Source organism: Terrapene carolina, unplaced genomic scaffold (assembly GCF_002925995.2).
Source record: "Terrapene carolina triunguis isolate 2854851 unplaced genomic scaffold, T_m_triunguis-2.0 Scaffold210, whole genome shotgun sequence".
Taxonomy (NCBI): domain Eukaryota; kingdom Metazoa; phylum Chordata; order Testudines; family Emydidae; genus Terrapene; species Terrapene triunguis.
Window position 1 is genome coordinate 37,931,877 of NW_020664561.1, and position 21,047 is coordinate 37,952,923.

Consider the following 21,047-nt stretch of genomic DNA (forward strand, 5'->3'; position numbering starts at 1 on the left):
ACATTTGAGGCAAATCAATCTGAAAATTAACCCCAATTTATTTAGGAGCCTAACTTTAGGATTTTTTTTTTTTTTTTAAAGTCTTGGTATATATACACAAAACCACACAGATTCAAGTACAAAGTAAAGCTTAATTAGGCCTCAACAACATTAAATGGACAAAAAGAAAGGGTAAAGAAATGTGAAGAGTGCAATCCTGTTCTATACTTGTTTCCTAAGAATTACATGTAGGAGATAAACTTGTTCTGAAACTTTACAAGTGCTTCCACCAATTTGTGTGAATTCTGATTATATTCATGAAGATATGGAATTACCAGCTCTGTCTACTTTTAGACAGTACATGGACAAACATTGTGCAAGTTTCCACATCTGAACTGTATTCTATAACACCGACATGTCTGGGGCCGTAATGCAGAACAAAATTATCAGTCTTGTTCAGTTTTTCCCAAATTGTGTAAGATCTAAGCAAAACATCCATCATTTTGGGCTAGAATGAGGCTAAATATTTTTTTATCTGAGACCACAACTAGATTTGAGCTAGATCATCAGAGTTGAGATTGCTAGAACATTAACCCTTTGTAAAATTACTCACCTTTTCGTAACTGTTGTTCCTTGAGATGTGTTGCTCATATCCATTCCAATTAGGTGTGTGCGCGCTGCGTATACAGTTCACCAGAAGGTTTTTCCCTTAGTGGCACCTGTCGGGTTGGCTCTAGAGCTCCCTGGAGTTGCACCTTCATGGCGCCGCATATAGGGTCCTGCCGACCCGCTGCCTCCAGTTCCTTCTTGCTGGATACTCCGACAGAGGGGAAGGCGGGTGGGTTTGGAATGGATGAGAGCAACACATCTCGAAGACCAAGAAGGTGAGTAACTGTTTTTTCTTCTTCGAGTGCTTGCTATATCGATTCCAATTAGGTGACACCCAAGCCTTACCTAGGAGGTGGAGCTGGAGTTTATGGAATCATTGATTGAAGCACACAGCCACCTGCCGAACACTGCATCATCCCTGGAGTGCTGGGTGATGGTGTAATGTGAAGTGAAGGTGTGGACCGAAGACCACGTAGCCGCTCTGCATACTGCCTGGATTGGTACCTGGGCCAGGAAGGCTGCCGAAGACGCCTGAGCTATGGTGGAGTGTGCAGTCAGAGTGGGGACAGGGACCTTAGTGAGGTCATAACACACCCGGATACAGGATGTGATCCACGACAATATCCTCTGCGTGGACACTGGGAAGCCTTTCATCCTGTCTGCCACAGCAACAGCTAGTTCAACTTACAGAATGGGTTAGTTTGTTCAGTATAAAAAGCCAATTCACGCTGTACATCTAGGGAATGGAGCCTCTGCTTGCGGCTATTGGCATAGGGTTTGGGGAAAAAGACTGGAAGGAATATGTCTTGATTGGTGTAGAAACTCGAGACCACCTTTGGGAAGAATGCCAGGTGGGGTCGCAGTTGCACCTTATCTTTGTAGAAAATGGTATACGGAGGGTCGGTTGTGAGATCCTTGAGCTCAGACACCCTTCTGGCTGATGTTATTGCAACCAAAAAGTCCACCTTGTAGGAAAGGTAGAGGAGTGAGCACATAGCTAGGGGCTTGAACGGGGGCCCCATCGGCCCCGAGAGTACCAAGTTATGGTCCCAAGTGGGGGTGGCTTAGCAAATATGAGGATATAATCTGTCTAACCCCTTGAGGAACCACCGCACCATTTCGCTAGTGAAGATAGTGCGTCCGTGCGCTCCTGGGTGAAAAGCTGAGATGGCAGCCAGGTGAACCTTTATCAAGGAGTGAGACAAGCCCTGCTGTTCCAACTTTAGAAGACAGTCCAAGATAAAGGGGACCGACGATTGTGTTGGAGGGATACAAGAACTCCACAAGCACCAAATCGCGAATCTCTTCCACTTGGCTAGGTAAGTCGCTCTGGTTGAAGGCTTTCTGCTACCCAGAAGAACCTCCCTAACGGGGTCTGAGCATATAAGCTCTAGCGGGTTCAACCATGCAGCTTCCAAGCCGAGAGGTGGAGAAACTCGAGATTGGGGGTGTTGAAGCCTTCCGTGATATTGAGTGATGAGGTCCGGAACTAGCGGTAGAGGAACTGGAGTGTCCACCGATAGCTGCAGTAGCCTGGTATACCAATGCTGACGTGGCCAGGCCAGTGCAACCAGGATCAGAGAGATTCCGTCGCTCCGGACTTTGAGGAGGACCTTGTGAATCCGTGGTATGGAAGGGAATGCGTAGAACAGGCAGTCCTTCCATGGAAGGAGAAATGCATCCGCCAACAAATCCGGGCTGTGGTTTAGGAAGGAGCAGAACTGTAGGCACTTCCTATTGGCCCTTGTGTCGAACAGATCAATCTGGGGAACTCCCCACCTCTGGAAAATATTATTTACCACATCCAGGCGGATAGACCACTCATGGTTGTGGAAAGACCTGCTAAGGTGGTCTGCTAGAGGGCTTCCTCACACAGGGGAGAGGAGCGTGCACCCCAGTCTGTTGATATAAAACATCGCTGTTGTATTGTCTGTCAGGACCGATAATGCACTTTCCCTCCCCAGGAGAGGCCTGATATGCCAGCTGGACCACCCTGAGCTCCCTTACATTGATGTGAAGCATCAGTTCCTCCTGAGACCAGAGGCCCTGAGTTCTGTGCTCCCCAAGGTGTGCCCCCCACCCCACGGCTGAGGCATCGGTCGTCAGGTTTGGAAAACGCAACCCCTGTGCACACCAAGTGTGGGTTGAGACTTGAGAGCATCTGGTGGAAGGGTAACCACCATGTCTAGACTGTGCCTGCTTGGTCAATACATCGATGCCAGCCAAGCTTGGAGAGGTCTGAGTCTGAGCCTCGCATGTTGCACTACATGTTGCAAGATGCCGTGTGACCTAGGATTTTTAAGCAACTCCTTACTGTGGTTATAGGGAATTGTTTGAGAGCCTGTATGATGTGAATGGCCTGGAAGCGGGATTGGGGCAGGAACACTCTGGCCTGTGCGGAGTCTAGCAATGCTCCTATGAACTCTATTCTCTGAGCAGGGGTAAGCGTTGATGTTTGAGTGTTTAGGAGGAGGCCCATTGCGTTGAAGGTGGATCTTATGAGGGAAACATGTTGATCCACTTGTGTTCTGGACCGGCCCTTGACTAGCCAGTCATCTAGGTAAGGAAATATCTGAACCTACCTTTTCCGCAGAAATGTGGCCACGACTGACATACATCTGGTAAACACCTGAACTGCTGACGATAGGCCGAACGGTAGCACTGTGAATTGGTAGTGGGAACTCCCAACTGTAAACCTTAAGAAGCACCTATAGCGCAGGATTATGGAAACGTGTGTCCTTCAAGTCAAAGGCGGCATACCAATCTCCTGGATCCAGGGATGGTATAATAGTGGCCTAAGAGACCATTAGAAACTTTAGTTTCTTCATGAACCTTTTGAGACTGTGCAGGTCCAAGAAGGGTCTAAGGCCCCCTTTTACTTTCAGTATCAGGAAATACCAGGAGTAAAACTCCTTTCCCCTGAGCTCCAGTGGAACCTCACAGCTCCCGCTGATAGAAGGGTTTGTACCTCCTGGATGAGAAGTTGCTCGTGAGAGGGGTCCGTGAAGAGGGACGGGAAAGGGGGGCGAGAAAAATTGGAGAGAATATCCCATCTCTACCGTACGGAGGACCCAATGGTCTGAGGTGATTTGGGACCACGCTTGGTAGAAATGGGATAGATGTTCCGAAAACGGGAAAGAAGGATCCAGTTGAAAGGTTGGTACAACGTCGTCGGGCACATCCTCAAAAAGTCTGCCTAGGGCCTGGTGGCTGCCTGGACGACCCAGACCCCGTTATTCAGGGGTTGGGTGACGGCGGTTCTGGTCCTGCCTAACCTGCCCCTGGTATGGTTGTGTTGCAGGTTGAGGCATAAATTGTCTATGCTGGGTGGCAGAAGTGTGCACACCCAGTGATCTTAGAGTGGCTCGGGAGTCTTTCAGGCTGTGGAGTCTCGAGTCTGTTTTCTCTGAAAATAATGTGGCCCTCTCAAATGGTAGGTCCTGAATTGTCTGTTGGACCTCCCCAGGGAGGCCCGAGGCCTGCAGCCATGAACAACGGCGCATTGTAATGCCCGAAGACATCGTCCACATTGCAGAGTCCACTGAGTCTAATGCCACTTGCAGCAACGTCCTGGCACGTCTTCGTCCATGAGAGCAGAGAATTCTAGCTTAGAATCCGGTGGGACAAGGTCCGAGAATTTGGACATTGCATCCCAAGACTTGAAGCTATATCAGCTAAGGATTGCCTGCTGGTTTGCAATCCGAAGCTGAAGCCTCCCAGTGGAGTATATCCTCCTCCCAAAGAGGTCCAGCTTCTTTGCGTCCTTAGCTCGAGGGGTAGGTCCTTGTTGCCCTGGCCTTTCCCTCGTGTTAACAGCCGCCACTACCAATGAGTCCAGGCGGGGGTGGGTAAACAAGTATTCATAGCCCTTGGAGGGCACAAAGTACTTTCTCTCGACTCCCTTACCTGTAGGAGCCAGAGAGGATGGTGTTTGCCACAGGGGTTTTGTGTTCTCCTGAATGGTCTTTATCGGGGAAGGGCCACCCTGGTGGGTCCTGCCAGGGATAAAATGTCTACCACTGGGTCTGACACCTCAGTAACCTCCTCCATCTGTACCCCAAAGTTCTGAGCGACCCACCTCAGAAGTTCAAGGTGAGCTCTGCTGTCAAGAAGAGGGGCCCCGAGGATATCCCTGCCACCGCCTCATCTGGATACGATGATGAGGAGTCCAGAATATGGGAGGGGCCCTCCTGCCCACCCGGCTCCTCAAAACGCTGTGGCTCCACCCCCAAGTCAGAGTCCGCTTCGGTGCTGGCTCTGGTACTGGTCGTGGTACCGTCCGTGATACTAAGTATAGCCACGGTGCCGGGTCTGTTGTCGATGCCGGGCGTGGTACCAATTGTGGCTCTGGCAGTGGTAGCGGTGGCTAATGCCCAGGAGAAATCCCTGCCCCTAGACACAGTCCTTCTCTCGGACCTGATGGAAAAGCCGCGTACCGAGGTGGACCCCTGGGACTGGTGGTAAGCCCTCAGGGTCCAGAAGGGCCACTGGGTCGGCATCTGAGCTGGTACCGGTCATTGTGGTGGACACGGTACCGGGGGAAATGTTTGGGTCATCCCCGCTGACTGGGAGTGCCGGTGGCTATGGTGCCCATCGCTGCTGGGGATTGGTGCCAGGGTCCCGGAGTCAACTGGCCGACTGTTGAGCTGGAGGGGAGGTACGGTCTTACACTGGTCTCCCTCCCTTGGGCTCACGTTCCTGTGCGTGGGAAGGGGAGCACCCTCCATCAGTCTTCCTGTGCTGCTTCTTTGGGACAGCAGACTGTGAGCGGTGCCAAGATAGATCCTGCGCCATGCTCGGCGTAAGGCAATGCTGGTGCCGAGGGTCTCTGCTCCCAGAGTCCTTCCTTGGCACCTCCTCAACTGAAGCCAGTGTGCTGCGCACAGACACTGAGGAGCCCGGTGCCATGTCCACAGAGCTCGACTCAGACTGAGGGCAGGGAGCTGCTTCCATTAGCAGCAACTTTAGTCTTTGATCCCTCTCCTTCTTTGTGCGGGGGCGAAAGCTCCTATAGATCTTGCACCTGTCTGCTTAATGGGACTCCCCCAAGCACTTTAGACAAGCCAAGTGCAGGTCACCCTTTGGGATAGGCTTCTGGCAAACCCTGCATGGCTTAAACCCCTGGGTCTGAGGCATGCCCCGGGCCCAGGAGAGGGATGGGGAAGCGGGGGAGGGAAATACCCCCAGTACCCCAAGTCCAGATGTCTAACTAACTACAACAATTTTTAAAACTATCTTTAACTATTTACAGAGCATATGCTAGAGGATCGCTCATTGAAGAGGAGAGACGAAACGGTCCAACGGCCGCCACTGACGGTAAGAAGGAACTGGAGAAGCGGCGGATCAGCAGGGCCCTATATGTGGCGCCATGAAGGTGCGACTCCAGGGGGCTCCAGAGCCAACCCAATGGGTGCTGTTGGGGGAAAAAACCTTCAGACGAACCGTGCAAGTGGCGCGCACACACCTAACTGGAATTGACATGAGCAAGCACTCGAAGAAGAACGAATACTTCATGCCATGAAATTGCTTCCATGAAGAACAGGAATACTTATATACATGGAATCTGAATAGGTTCATAACAGTTGAAAAGAACAGACACAAAGAAGCATGAAATTAATCTATGGAACTGAATCTCCATCAATGGAAACAGTAGTGTCTTTACCCTGTCTAGTTCCAGTGTAAACTTCTGATCCCATGACTGATTGGAAATAGGCTTCCAGCTAGTTTGACCAACCACAGTGTTGTCCAGCTTCAATACAGCACAGATTTCATCTGTAAGTAAGTTACACAAACTCAGCTTAAAGGTATAAGAGGATTTTCCACAAAAACAAAAAACTTCAGTGTTAATGCCTTACTAAAAAATACCATTATGCCCACATGAACCAATTAAGTTTAGGATTAAAGAATTTTTTATCCATCAACATATCAGATGAAGAGCTAGACCATTTTTAAGTTTGAAATCCATTTCTCAGTTACACAAGCCACAAATATAAAAATGCACTTCTCTCAAAAACATGTGGGTATGTGGTTGGTAAATCTGATGAAATTTTGAATTCTCTTACGCTCTTCTCTTCCGTCATTCGTCCTATACAGTAGCAATAGCCCCACCAAGAACCCCTCTTAACACTTTGGTAATATTTAAAACAATGTCAATTTTTGTTTTACTGCCATCTTTCTTCCTGAGCAATATGCATAACAGAACAGGAAGTGATTGCTTGAGGTTTAGCTGTAATTAAGGTAGAGTCACTGAGCAGGTTTTATACTGCAGGTCTTTTTTTTAAAAAACAACAATTAACTTTTTCTGAGCATTTCAATTAGACTGTTTAAAAAATAAAAAGAATACTAAACTGGACAAATCATCTGTTTTCAAAAGGTTTCGACTACTCCCACTTTTACTTTTGCTTGTTCTGCTCATGAAAGACGATCTGGCTTCACTTGGACTCCAGCCAGGTAGAGTAATTGACGTAGCTTTTGATCGACCAGGGACGTTTTCCAGAATATCTTGGCAACCCATGAGCCTTACTTCTAAAGTACCTGAAACAAGATAAAAACAATTGCTTTTGTCACATACTAAGTTCTTATATGTACACAGTGCAATGATTAGTGAATGATTTCATATTAGAACCTCACATTCTGACCTATACAGAGGTTACTGAGTAATAGAATTCACGGATATTTGCTTCAGATAAGTGATGAGAGACTCAAGTTAGATGATAGTGTTAATTTATTGGAAGGAAATCCACTGAAATTAAAAACATCAAGATTAAACAATTATGGAATCAATCATCAGCAGGGGTTACAATTCAGTGGTATAGCACAAAGAAATTTAAAAAAATCTATTCGACTGTGCTTACATGTAAAGATCTTAATTCTTAATATTTAAGCAAAAGAAAATGAACAGAACTGATGACTACATCAGTAGGGAAGAAGAGAAATTGTCAACTGAAATTTAAAGAAAAGGCAATTTTCTCACAAATGACAGCTGTGTTAATATTAAATTTAGGGAACAGATACACTAGCAGGCATTCTTCAATAAAATGTGATAAGCAACACTAGAAAGTAAATAATTTACTTTCTGAATGAGGACACATGTATTGAAGCGCGGCAGGTTTTATTTTTTGTAGAAAAAACCCGAATACTTATTATGTTGAGTATGAAAGCATTAAGTTATGAAAATATTGAAATGCTTACCTATGTACAGCAATTAAAGAGATACTGTCATGTCATATTTGACCCAAAATTTAGGTAATTAAAAATAATATTTTATAAAACCCAACACCAATGAAAACCTATGAATGTTTTTAAAATATAAAGCTTTTAACAAGGTTTCTAGATAGCATTATAATGCTATTTTTGCAACCCAAACATTGCAGCATTGTGCTAATGCAAAAAGGGAAACTGACTTTACATAGACTTAACTCCATTTTATTTCCCAAGTTGTTAAAAATACAAATAAGTAAGTAGATCAATGGTGAAAGCTAAATTAATTTTTTGAGTTTTCAATTTAATAAGAAAATTTAAAATTAATACTCTCTGTTGAAGGGACAATCTCAGCTTACTAAAAATCATATAACTAAAATAAAGTTAAAGAGAACACCAGCATGCTTTTTTTTTTTTTTTTTTAAAGTGACTAATGATACTACTAGTTTGTTGAAGAAACATTAAGAAATCTAATTTTGTTCCTGCACACTGAACTCAGGAGTTAAATATACTGTGACAGGGTCAGGCCGGATGGCTACAGGAGAGTGATAGAAGGCAGATATATTAGCCCCAGATTAAGTAGGTCTCTTTTCCCTGGGTAAGGTGACAGGGAAGGTTCCAGAACAATCAGGAACTTTCTGGAAATAATTAAGGCAGACAGGCTGATTAGAACACCTGCAGCCAATCAAGAAGCTGCTAGAATGAATTAAGGCAGGCTAATCAGGGCACCTGGGTTTAAAAAGGAGCTCACTTCAGCTTGTGGTGTGGGTGTAAGGAGCTGGGAGTGAGAGGACGTGCTGCTGGAGGACTGAGGAATATAAGCATTAACAGACACCAAGAAGAAGGTCCTGTGGTGAGGATAAAGAAGGTGTTGGGAGGAGGCCATGGGGAAGTAGCCCAGGGAATTGTAGCTGTTGTGCAGCTGTTCCAGGAGGCACTCTAGACAGCTGCAGTCCACAGGGCCCTGGGCTGGAACCCGGAGCAGAGGGCGGAACCGGGTTCCCTCCAAACCTCCCAATTGACCTGGACTGTGGGTTCTACCAGAGGGGAAGGTCTCTGGGCTGTTCCCCAACCCACATGGTGAATCTCCGAGGCAAGAAAATCCGCCAATAAGCGCAGGACCCACCAAGATAGAAAAGGAACTTTGTCACAATATGCATAATTTAAAATCTCTTGATCTTTTGTAACTTAAACATATCTGCATTTGCTGAAGAAGATGGTCTTTTATACAAGTGGGTATGAGGCCTTCAGGCTGCTTCCCAATCCCTGCCCTCTCTGCAGCAACATGACAATGTCTGAATTAACAGTACATCCAATGGACATCCAAGAAGACACCCTCCTCCTTCTAGAGTTAGAATGTTCATACTGATGCAATCAAATTCATTTAAAACTTGTACACTCACAGACTTTGGCCAGAAGGACCATCTTGATTATTTAGTCTGACCTCTTACACATTGCAGGCCACAGAACCTCCTCCACCCACTCTTGTAATAGACCCATAACTTCTTGCTGAGTTACTGAAGTCCTCAAATCATGATTTAAAGACTTCAAGTTACAGAGACTCCACCATTTACTTTAGTTTAAACCTGCACGTGACCCGTGCCCCCTGCTGCAGAGGAAGGCGAAAACCTCCCAGAATCTCGGCCAATCTGACCCTGGGGAAATTCCTTCCCAACCCGAAATATGGTGGTCAGTTAGACCCTGAGCATTTGGGCAAGACCCAAACAGCCAGACATCTGAGAAATAATTCTCTGTAGTAACTCAGAGCCCTCCCCATCTAGAGTCTCATCACTAGCCTTTGGGGATATTTGCTACTAGCACTCCCAGATCAACTATGTGTCATTGTAGGCAGTCCCATCCCCTCCATAACTTTATCAAACTCAGTCTTGAAGCCAATTAGTTTTTTTGCCCCCCACTGCTCCACTTGAAAGACAACACTAGGTGCTCAGGATATTTCTTCAAAGGCCTAAAATGTGGACAGATTTTAAAGTGTCTGATGACATGAAAGTCTTCAGCATTTAATACATTTCATGTAATAGAGGCGAGTCTCATCTTACGCGCATTTAACATGCGCGAATTCAGCTTTGCGCGGTCGGCAAAAACAAAAACAAAAAGAGAAAAATAACAATTTAAATACTGTACCTGTAGTGCGGGCGATTCCGCCCGCCATTACACTCAATGTAATTTTGACTATACACGATTTTCGCTTTACGCGCTAACAGCGGAACGTAACCCCAGCGCAAGATGAGACTCGCCTGTAAAAGCATTTTTCCTTTAAATGAAGATTTAGATTCTTTTCTTGCAGTGTATCAAGGGATGTCACCAACTAATAAGTATATTAGCCTGAAAAGCCGTTAACTATATTTGAATTATACTAGTCTTCATAGGTGCTGGAACTAGGGGTGCTGGAGCTCATTATATACAGGGCTTATAGTTTGATTCAACGGCTCTCAGCACCCCCACTATACAAATTGTTCCAGCACCCCTGCCAGTCTGCAGTCCTCCACGTGCAGCTGCCATGTAATGAGGGCAGTGTGGTATTTGGTGAGCATCAGTGCGTAAGGACCCTGCTTTATTCTGTGTCAGTTCCAAATAGCTGTGCATAGTAAGATCTTCACAGCACCCTGCTCAGACTCTTTCTGGGAAGCTCAGCCCTTAAAGGCACAGTCCCCAATACCACAGGCAGCTAGTGGTACTTGTCTCATCCTCAACCATATGATAGCAACAAGCCAGTGATGTCACATCTTCTCTGAGGCTGACACATCACTGTCTGGGAGCAAGAAACCCCAATTAACCAAGCCATGTTGTTTGGAATCATTTTTGATTATTCAGGGAATTAATATATACCCTACTCATGAGTCTGTTCCTGTTGAGGGCAAAATATATGCATGGTTATTTGCAGCACTAATGCAATAGTTCAGTTTAAAAAAAAAAAAAAGTAACCATTCAATTTCCTTTGCTGCACTTCAGTGTGTCTTGCATTTTTTTTTAAATTCACTTTGTCAAGACTGCAAGATAATTAATGAAACTATCAGTAAGAAATATTTAAAGATTAACTATTTTGCCACCTGTCTTGATATAAGATTAGAATTTAAGAGAAAGATAAAATGGTTTTAAAAGCAAGGGTCAGGACATTAATACCACCCAGGGACACTGAAATCCTCAGTGCTCCAGTAAAAATCCCTAGTGAAATCACATTGATTTGGAGAAAGACTGTGCTGAATCTGTAAAAACGCCACACAGATAGCCAGAGGGATTTGCAGAACTTTGTATCTCCGCTTTTTGTCCAGTTGTTACATTTCTTATTTGATCTAAACGTAAGACAAGAAGAATCATTCCACGTTATTAACATTAGTGCAGCCTGGCATACAAAGAAAAGTTTGTTTGTTTTATTAATTTTTTAAAAATTAAACTCATAAGGCCAAACTCTGCCCTCAGATATACACATATAGCCCCTGTGTTGCAAAGACAGAATTTGACTTCCTGTATTTGTTTTTTTTTTTTTGGGGGGGGGGGGGGGGAGAAGGTAACAAACTTCCTCTGTTACAGTTCAGTTTAGCAGTTAAAGGTAAAGTCATGTAGGGGAAAACAAAGGAAAACAGCTGGATTAGTACTTCTAATTTGGTAGTTTATTTAATAATTCAATAAACTCAACATATCTGAACACAGTCTTATTCAACACTTGCTTTAAGGTAAACAAAGTAAAATCTGGAGGGATGTATTTGAGATCTTCATTAAAAACATACCAGATCTCTTGAAAACTTCTTTCCTTTATGAGGTTCCACAATTCAAGACAAACAGCATCTCTGAGACATTGACTGACTATATAATCTTGACTTTCATAACCCACTATGCAGACATTTAGTCCTGTGAATACTAACACTTAATTCCTCATAGTTAGCTATTTTAATCTCAGAAAACCATTAGCACAAATAAATAGAGAGCTTAATATTTTTGTGCATTTACATTAGGGAATATTTGAAAATTTCTCTACTTTATAAATATAGTTTTAATTTTTTTTTTTTTTTTTTTAAACATAAATCTCGCCTTCCAGGGAGCCACTGAGACCCAGTGGATAAGTTATGGGGCTGTGAGGAGACCTGGGTTCTATTCCCAGTTCTGCCACTGACTTGGTATGTGACCTAGGCAAGTCATTTAACTCATCTGCACCTCAGTTTCCCCATCTGTAAAATGGAGATAATCATACTTATCCACCTTTCTAATGCACTTGATAATCTAAAGATGAAAAGTGCTAGCATTATTCTTGAGAGACCTACTTAAGGACCAGAACATTTCTTTTTTTAATTGAACTTTGTACATATCAAATATATTTAAGGAACCTCAATTCTATCAGCCACTACAAACACTAAAGCAGTGGGTCTCAAACTTTTGTACTGGTGACCCCTTTCACACAACAAGCCTCTGAGTGAGACCCCTCCTTATAAATTAAAAATACTTTATATATTTAACACCATTATAAATGCTGGAGGCAAAGCGGGGTTTGGGGTGGAGGCTGACAGCTCGCGACCCCCCCATGTAATAACCTCACGACCCCCTGAGGGGTTCCGACACGCAGTTTGAGAACCCCTACACTAAACCTTTATATTTATATACAAATTATGTAACATCTTTACTAAATCTAGCTTAACATTTTATTGTGTGTGTTTTGGTCATATATCCTACAACTATTTTGTTTAAGAAAAGCATGTAATAATGAGATATTTCCACATACTTTTACAGACAATATAGAATAATGTGTGTATGTATCACTTGAGTTTTCAAGTAAGTTTAATCAAAAGAAGTAATAAATTATACAAAACCACATACCTGTTAAAGCTGCAGGTTTGGATAGTGTACTATACTGGTTCTGTGTAGATATTATACTTTGACGTGGACTTAGTGTTGGTGAAGAGACCAATGAAAGCTCCTCTATAATAATACTGCTTTTGGGATGGTTTTTAGGAAGTTCGTTCAGTCTTTGTTCTAATGAATACTTTAAGAGGTCCAGCTTCTGGCTTGATTCATTAAATCTTGCTTGAGCCTTGTTCGATATAAATTAAAAAAAGATTTTTAGAACAATCCACATTCTTCAAACATAGTATTTAAAATCAAATGTCATAAACTACATAAAAAAGTTACTTCTGAAAGTGCTTTTCTGTCGGTAACTTTTCCAGAGCCAAGCAATTTCATCACGTTCTTTGCACCTTCTGCTACTGCATACTCTATCCTAAAATGATGCCGCAGTTCTTCCATTCGAAGCTCAAGAGGGCTTATCACAGGTTTTGCTACAAATAAACAAACATTTAATCTTCACTGAATACCATCTATTACTTTTGTTCTCAATATTTAGCAATAAAAATAATTTAATAGATGCAGAATTTAACAGTATAGGAAAAATAGATGCATCTTTGTTAGACTGTAAAAGAGAAGCAGATCATATCCACATATGTTATAGAAGCAATAATGAAATTCAAAGTGTTGCATTTAAAGGATTATGTTCTGAGCTTGATAAATCCACTAGACTGATACTAACCAAAGAACTAAACTTACTAACTAAAGGATATCAAAGACAGTGATCCTCCGCAGGGAAATTAAGGGACAATGCCCTTGCAAAAAGCCAAGTCTCCCACACAGCCCCCTACCTACAGTAAAGAGTAAGGTTTTGAGTTTTTCTTCTAGATTTCTGCCTCTGAACCCAAATTGGAGACTTCATCTTTCATATCAGTCTCTGACAAGATGATGTCTGATCAATTTGAAGCTCTAACTGTTGCCCTATTCCACACCACACCCCAGCTCTTGTGGCTGCTGCAAGAATGGGGGATGAGAGAGGTCTTACACCAGGCCTTTCCCAAATTGTTTTTTGTCAGTAACTCTAGTGACTCCTTCTGCTGGTGCTCAGATTTCCCAAGCAGCAGCAGATAATTTCTTGACAGTTTCACTACTGCCTCCAGAGTTCAGAATAGTAAGAGCGAACATGACCAGTGTTATTGACGTATGCAGTGTTGTTGTAGCCATATCAATCCCAGGATATTAGAGAGACAAGATGGGTTAGGTAATATCATGAAGAAGAGCTGTGTACTCAAAAGCTTGTCTCCCTCACCAACAGAAGTTGGTCCTATAAAATATATTACCTTACCTTCTAGTACTGTTTGGCAAAGCTAGGAGCAGCAGTGGAGACACTGCAGTCCATGTCTGCATACTCAAGAAGATAACACTGCATTGGTTTAAATTTGGTAGGTTCTCTTTGCAACCATAAGATTTAGAAATGTAGTTTGACAAAATTTATGACACTTCGCAGTAAAAAGACTTCCCACTTATCATTAGCAAATGGATATTTCAAGCCCTGATGATCAGGCAATTTCAATAATTCACAAGATATATATGTACAAGATTTAAAAACAAGAGATATACCACTATGCTCATAATTTTACAGCATCATACTATGATAGTTCATGGCCTTTAACTTATCTGTAAAATTTCCCTGTAGACTGAAAAATAGCAGACAGGTTCTCACAGCCTGCAAGGGAACTTTCCCCAAAAAACCACACCACTAAATTCTGAAATGTAGTGTTTGAGCAATGAAAAGATTTGGTCTGAGACAATTTTGTGCTTTGGTTTGTAAAAACTCATCATTTCTTCCCTGGCCTAAAATTGCCAGATGTGGGCCCAAATCCTATTTGCCTTACTCTCTTAACTGTTCCCATTAGAACTAATAGTCCTAGACTATCCACATGAGTTAGGTGGGCAGAATTTGGACCTTAATCTAAACTGAACTATTAAAGGAAAAGCCAAAATGGAAAGGCCAACGTGTGAAAAGAGTAATGCAAAGCAAACCGCAAACTACAAATAAGGGAACGCACTTTTTCTTTAGAAAAATCACATTCAGGTCTGAATATGTAGTGTGGCATCTCTATTGTTCTGTACTATTTAAGTTCACTAAAAACAAAGCCTGTCTTCTATCTGACCTCCTCATCCGCCAAGGTTTTCTTGCAGTCATAAATGCATATTAGTACATCCCTATGTAAAATTCTAACATTAGTAAGCACATTTCTGTCCTCTCTACTTCATCACCATTATCAAAAGCCAATTCATTGGTCTGGACTGCCTGAAGAATCTGCATCCTTATGACTTCTATTTTCGTCTTGCTGTCCTGGAGCATCTGTTGAGCTGTAGCAAGAAGTTTTCGATCCTATTAAAAAAAGAGGGAAGTTGTAAAAGGTAAACACTCAGGATGACAAAGAGGTGAAGAAGAAACTCAGTTAGCAGCAGCTGATATTTATTCCCAAATCATGAAACATTTAAAGTTTGCAAAGTAGATCACTAGGGCCTCCTATCAAATTCACAGTCCATTTTGGTCAATTTCATGGACAGAGGGTTTTAAAATTGGTCAATTTCATGTTTTCAGACGTTTACACCTGAAATTTCAATGTTGTAACCCTGGGGGTCTCAACCCAACAGGGGGCCATGGGCGTGGGGGTCACAAAGCTGTTGTAGAGAGTGGTCACCGTATTGCCAGCCTCACTTCTTTGCTGCCTTCAGAGCTGGAGGAGGTTCCCAGAGGTGGAGGTGGGTCTGATCTCCACTGTGAGTAGCCGTGCAGGGGAAGAGGAAGTCCTGTCCCTCCCCAGCCCGACGCAGCCTAGTAGCTAGAGCCGGTGAACAGTAGGAGACCCTGACTGGGGTGTCCCCAGCCCTGTTGCTCTCCCTCCCTCCCTCCAATAGCTAAATTTCACAGGGGAGGTCTGATTTCATGGTCTGTGACATATTTTTCATGACCGTGAATTTAGCAGGGTCCTACAGATCACATAACACAGCAGACCAATTCACCAAACTACTCTAGGAGATTAATGGAAAGTAAGCTAGGGTGGAGGTATATTTTTAGTTCATGAAAACACCTCAAGCCATTCTATTGGAAATAATCTGGATAAATGTGACATTGTCTAGGAACATCAAACCTTGTAAGATCATAGTTTTATCTACTTTGCTGACCTGTTTTTACCTTATTGCTCTGATTTTCTCCCATGCCCTTACTGCTACAGATTTCTATTTTACTATTGGTAATACTTCTACACGTGGATGCCCTCCAAATTTTTTCATATGGTACACAACTAAACCACTCTCACTTTAATTTAGCATGGCAGCTAGTGACACTCAGCTTTGGCCTGGCAGCCCCCCCGTCTCGAAGGGCTGCCGGGCCAAGTTTCAGTGAGTGGTGTTGCGACCCAGTGTATGGAATTGCAGCATCACTCAGGTTTGGGGGCCCGGGGCAAACTTCTCCCTTTGCCCCCCACTCTGGGTGGCCCTACTCCCCACCAGTGGTATGCACTGTGCACAACGTGCATACAGCTGTGGGCACCCCAGCTCCTACATATGAGAAGTTCCATTGGAAAAAACATCATGCACTTTTAACAGAAATGTACAAACCCAGCCTCAGAGTCAGAGCTGAGTACTTGTTGCAACATCTGTTGTGCTTAGATCGTTTAATGCCTGAGTCTCCGTGAATGCAGAAAGTTTCAAAGCACCCATATCAGTCCTGAAGGGGTTAAGGTGGTCCAGAAGAGGCCAATTAACCTTCATAGTTGCATATGGAGGGAGGCCCAGAGATTGGGAGAACTAGGTAAGGAATACAAAGAGGAAATCTGAAGTAGCAGGGGCTGAAAAGGGAGATTCTGCAGTCACTCGCTGGGAGCAGAGAGGTGGGGAGAAGGAAAACCATGGGGAGAATAAGCCTTGGGATCCTAGCCCTAGAAGAAGGGCCAATCCCAGAGGAGTTGTGAAGAAGGAAAACCTGAGACTGCAGCGTAGGAAGAAGCCAAGGGAAACAGCATCAAGGAAGGAGACTGTGTAGACCTTGGCGGCTGCTGATTATAAGGTCCCTGGGCTGGAACCCACTGTTGAGGGAAGGTCTGGATTCCACTACAAGCCACTAGCAGGACTGTTGGAGGCACCATCCTGACAGCTGATCCAGTGAGAGTTTCATACCCCAGAAAGGGAGACCATATAGGGACCCAGCAAGAGGGCTGAGTGCAAAGAGGGAACACTGAAAGTTACAGGAAGAGAGACCACCACAGTGACTAAACTACTGGTAGAAAGTCGCTACGCCAGATTTGTCCAGGAGGTGGCGCTCTTGTGGTGAATAGAAACCCCTTATGCAGTCCCAGGGTCTAGACAGACTGACATACATATGCTGCTCTGACAGTCAGAGCCTTTTTAAACAAAGCCTGTGATGAAGAGCTGTCTTGGTACCTGGAATTATGATGGTCACTGTATGTGAGGTTAAGTCATGTGATCTCACCGGGGATTAATTTCCCAGAACCCCATGGAAAAGAGAGAAGCATTTCAGAAGGACATTGTGCTCTAGCAAAAAGAACGAGGAGTACTTGTGGCACCTTAGAGACTAATAAATTTATTTGAGCATAAGCTTTCGTGGGCTAAAACCCACTTGATCTGTGGGTTTTACCCACGAAAGCTTATGCTCAAATAAATTTATTAGTCTCTAAGGTGCCACAAGTACTTCTCGTTCTTTTTGCTGATACAGACTAACATGGCTACCACTCGGAAACCTGTGCTCTAGCAATAAGCAATAACAACAGATATGTTACTGATGCACACAGGATTGGAGTTTTTCCCAATGTGTTGGTGTATCTTATTACTATTAGAAAATTGCTTTTTAATATTAAAAACAAAGGACAAGAGTTTGGTGGGAGGCCCTTAGTTGTGTTTATTAACTAGAAATGCTAATCAATCAGGCAGGAAAAACAATAACAGAAAATGTGGAAATGGCAGAAGTGCTAAATGACTATTTTGTTTCAGTTTTCACCAAAAAGTTTAGTAGAAATTGGACATCTAAGATAGTGAACGCCAGTGAAAATGAGGTAAGATCAAAGGCTAAAATAGGGAAAGAACAAGTTAAATATCTTCAAGTCACCAGGACCTGATGAAATACATCCTATTCATAGGCGTGCGCAGCACATTTCATTAGGGTGTGCACCCAGGGAGCCCAGCCCTAGCCTCGCCCCCCCCCTGCCCTAGCCCCGCCCCCACCCCATCCACTCCCTCCTACTTCCCACCTCCTGACTGCCCCCCTCAGAACTCCCAACCCCTCCTGCTCCTTGTCCCCTGACTACCCCCTCCTGGGACCCCTGCCCCTATCTAAGCCTCCATGCTCCTTGTCCCTTGACTGCCCCCCTAGGACCCTACTCCCTACCTGTCTCCTGACTGCCCCGATTCTTATCCACACCCCCGCCCCCAGACAGGCCCCTGGGACTCCCACGCCTATCCAACCGCTCTCCGCCCCCTGACAGGACCCCCAAAACTCCCGACTCATCCAACCTCCCCCCCAGCTCCTTGTCCCCTGACCACCCCCTCCAGAGACCCCCCCACCCTAACTGCCCCCACAGGACCCTCCTTGCTCCCTGTGCCCTGACCCCTATCCACCCACCGCCCCCGACAGACCCCGGGACTCCCATGCCCCATCCAACCCCACCCCCCCGCTCCCTGATTGCCCCCTCCAGAGGCCCCCCTGCCCCAACCACCCCCCCCCGGGATCCCACCCCCTATCCAACTCACCCTGCTCCCTGTCCCCTGACTGCCCCCATCCCTTATCCAACCCCCCCGGCCCCGGACCCCTTACCATGAGGCTCCTAGCAGCATGTTTGGCTCCGTGCAGAGCCAGACATGCTGCCCCACAGGAGCGGGCAGCCCCGCCCCTCAGGATGCTGCGTGCGCGGGGGCATGGCTCCAGATGAGCGGGGAGCGTGTCTGCCTCCCCGCGGAGCCAAACACTGCCCCACGGGAGCATGCAGCCCCGGCCCCCAGAGCGGCATGGCTCCAGCAGAGGGGGGAAGGCGGGGGAGGGGCCGGCGACTTGCTGTGCTCAGCCGGGCACTCCGGCCTGGGAGCGCGGACCCCGCGGCTTGCTGCGCGGGGAGAGTGGGGCCATTTTCCCACCCCTGCATTAGGGTGTCCCTGGGCACACCCCGTGCGCACGCCTATGATCCTATTATACTCCAGGAGCTGACTGAGGAGATATATGAGCCATTAGCAATTATCTTTGAACACTCCTGGAAGATGGGAGAGATTCCAGGGGACTGAAAAAAGGGCAAATATAGTGCCACTCTATAAAAAGGGGAATAAGGACAACCCGGGGAATTATAGACCAGTCAGCTTAACTTCAGTACCTGGAAAGATAATGGAGTAAACAATTAAGCAATTAATTTGCACAAACCTAAGATAATAAGGTGATAAATATCAGTCAGCATGGATTTGTCAAAAACAAATCATGTGAAACCAAACTAATACACCTCTACCCCGATATAACGCTGTCCTCGGGAGCCAAAAAATCTCACTGCGTTATAGGTGAAACCACATTTTCTTCTTCGAGTGCTTGCTCATATCCATTCCAATTAGGTGTGTGCGCGCCGCGTGCACGATCGTCGGAGAAATTTCTACCCTAGCAACACCCGGTGGGTCGGCTGTGGAGCCCCCTGGAGTGGCGCCTTCATGGCGCTGGATATATACCCCAGCCGACCCAGCGCCCCCTCAGTTCCTTCTTACCGCCCCTGACGGTCGTTGGAACTGTGGAGCGCGGCATAGCTGTTCTCCACTCTCCCTAGCTTATCCTTCAATCTTGTTGAATAGTTCTAGTTTTAGTTGTTTTTACTCTTTAGATAGTTATCCATTTCAGTTTTGTTATAGTTGTAAATAGTTAGCGGGGGTTAAGGGGGTTGTTCTCCCCCCCTTTTTCCCCCGGCGCATAGCCGGGCTCATGCCCAAGGCTCCTGGCTTTAAGCCGTGCGCGTCCTGTGCGAAGCCTATGCGGACGAGTGACCCGCACACCTCCTGCTTGAAGTGCCTCGGGGAATCCCATCAAGCAGATAAGTGCCAGATCTGCAAGGCCTTCAAGCCTAGAACTAGAAAGGAGCGGGACTTTAGGCTTTGGCAGCTCCTAATGGAGGCGGCACTTAGCCCGGATCCTCCCTCGGCGCGCCCAGCCCCGGCACCGAGCGCCTCGGTGCGCAGCGCCCCGGCGGCTCCGACCGGTACTGCACCGCGGACTGAAGCAGACAAGTCCTCTCGGCACCGGCCGACTTCGGCACCGCGCCCGCCGCAAGGGACTCAGCGCCGCTCCCTATCTCCGGGCCACAAGAAAGCCCGTAAGGCGCAGGAGACTGCGGTCCTGAAGACGCCGGCTCCCCTGGTGCCGGGGGTAGAGCCACGTCCCACCGTGGACCGACAGAAGCAAGTCCCTGCTGCACCGTCGACTCCGGCACCGAGGCCGTTGAGTCCGGTGCACACAGAATCACCACCTCGGTCGGTGGTGGAGCCTTGTCTCCCTTCCACCCCGGAGACATTCGCGACGGCGAGAGACCTTATTGCCCTCACGGAGCCGGCACCGTCTCAACTTCCGGCACCGTTGGCTCCCCGCGCAGTGCAATCCAGGGGCAAGCCTGCCCTGGTGCACCCACCGTCTCCGGCCGTGGACTCTCGGCACCGCTCCAGGTCTCGGAGCAGGTCCCGACGCCGCTCACAGTCCCGGCGCCGACTATCACCTCGGCACTGGTCGTACTCGCGGCCAAGATCCTCTTCGCGGCACCGTTCTACGTCTCGGCACCGTCGCGATCATCGGCACCGGTCGGACTCCAGGCGTAGTTCTCAGCACCGGTACGAGCGCCGTTCGACTTCCAGGCGCTCCCGGTACCAGCTCTCGTCGCGGTCGTCGTCCCGCTCAAGGTCTGGTTCTCGGCACCGACGCGGCTACCGGCACCGATCTCGATCCCGGCACCGCTCATCGGCACCGCGCAGGGACCAATCCCCTTATGACCGGCACAGATCGGCACCGTACCATCCGGAGCCGGTTTTGTCGCGTTCGGCACCGCCTTGGCCCTCGAGATCGGCATCTCGCTCCTCCGAGCGGGCCTCCAGATCGGCGTACCCTCCTCAGGGTCAGGCGGCTACGGCTGATTTGGGCCATTGGCAGGAGGCGACCGAGGACCCTGCACAGGGACCTGCGCACTGGTCCTTTTGGACTCCGTGGGCCTATCATCAGGCGCAGGGGGCTCCACCACCATCAGCCTCTCGCTCGGCACGTTCCGAGCCCAGGGCCCCGGAGGCCACCATCTCCCGCCCTCCCCCGGGGGGAATGGAGGCTCCCGTGCCTACATCTACTGCGGCCCTGGACCCAGGGTCAGGCGATGCCCAGCTCCACGAACCTCTGGAGCAGGACCCGCCATTAGACCCCTTGCCACCGGAGGCATCCT

At 46.5% G+C, this 21,047-nt stretch overlaps 1 protein-coding gene across 1 annotated transcript in view; it reads right to left on the reverse strand.

The window, feature by feature from the left end:
* LOC112109865 (serine/threonine-protein kinase N2) overlaps positions 1-21,047 on the reverse strand; it is a 124,165-nt gene that overhangs the window by 25,444 nt on the left and 77,674 nt on the right. The window contains exons 4-8 of the mRNA XM_024204561.2: positions 14,860-14,977; positions 12,928-13,073; positions 12,616-12,829; positions 6,937-7,122; positions 6,251-6,360 (exon numbers count right to left, since the gene is read on the reverse strand). Of these exons, the coding sequence (XP_024060329.1) occupies positions 6,251-6,360; positions 6,937-7,122; positions 12,616-12,829; positions 12,928-13,073; positions 14,860-14,977 (774 nt within the window). The remainder of the gene's footprint in view (positions 1-6,250; positions 6,361-6,936; positions 7,123-12,615; positions 12,830-12,927; positions 13,074-14,859; positions 14,978-21,047) is intronic.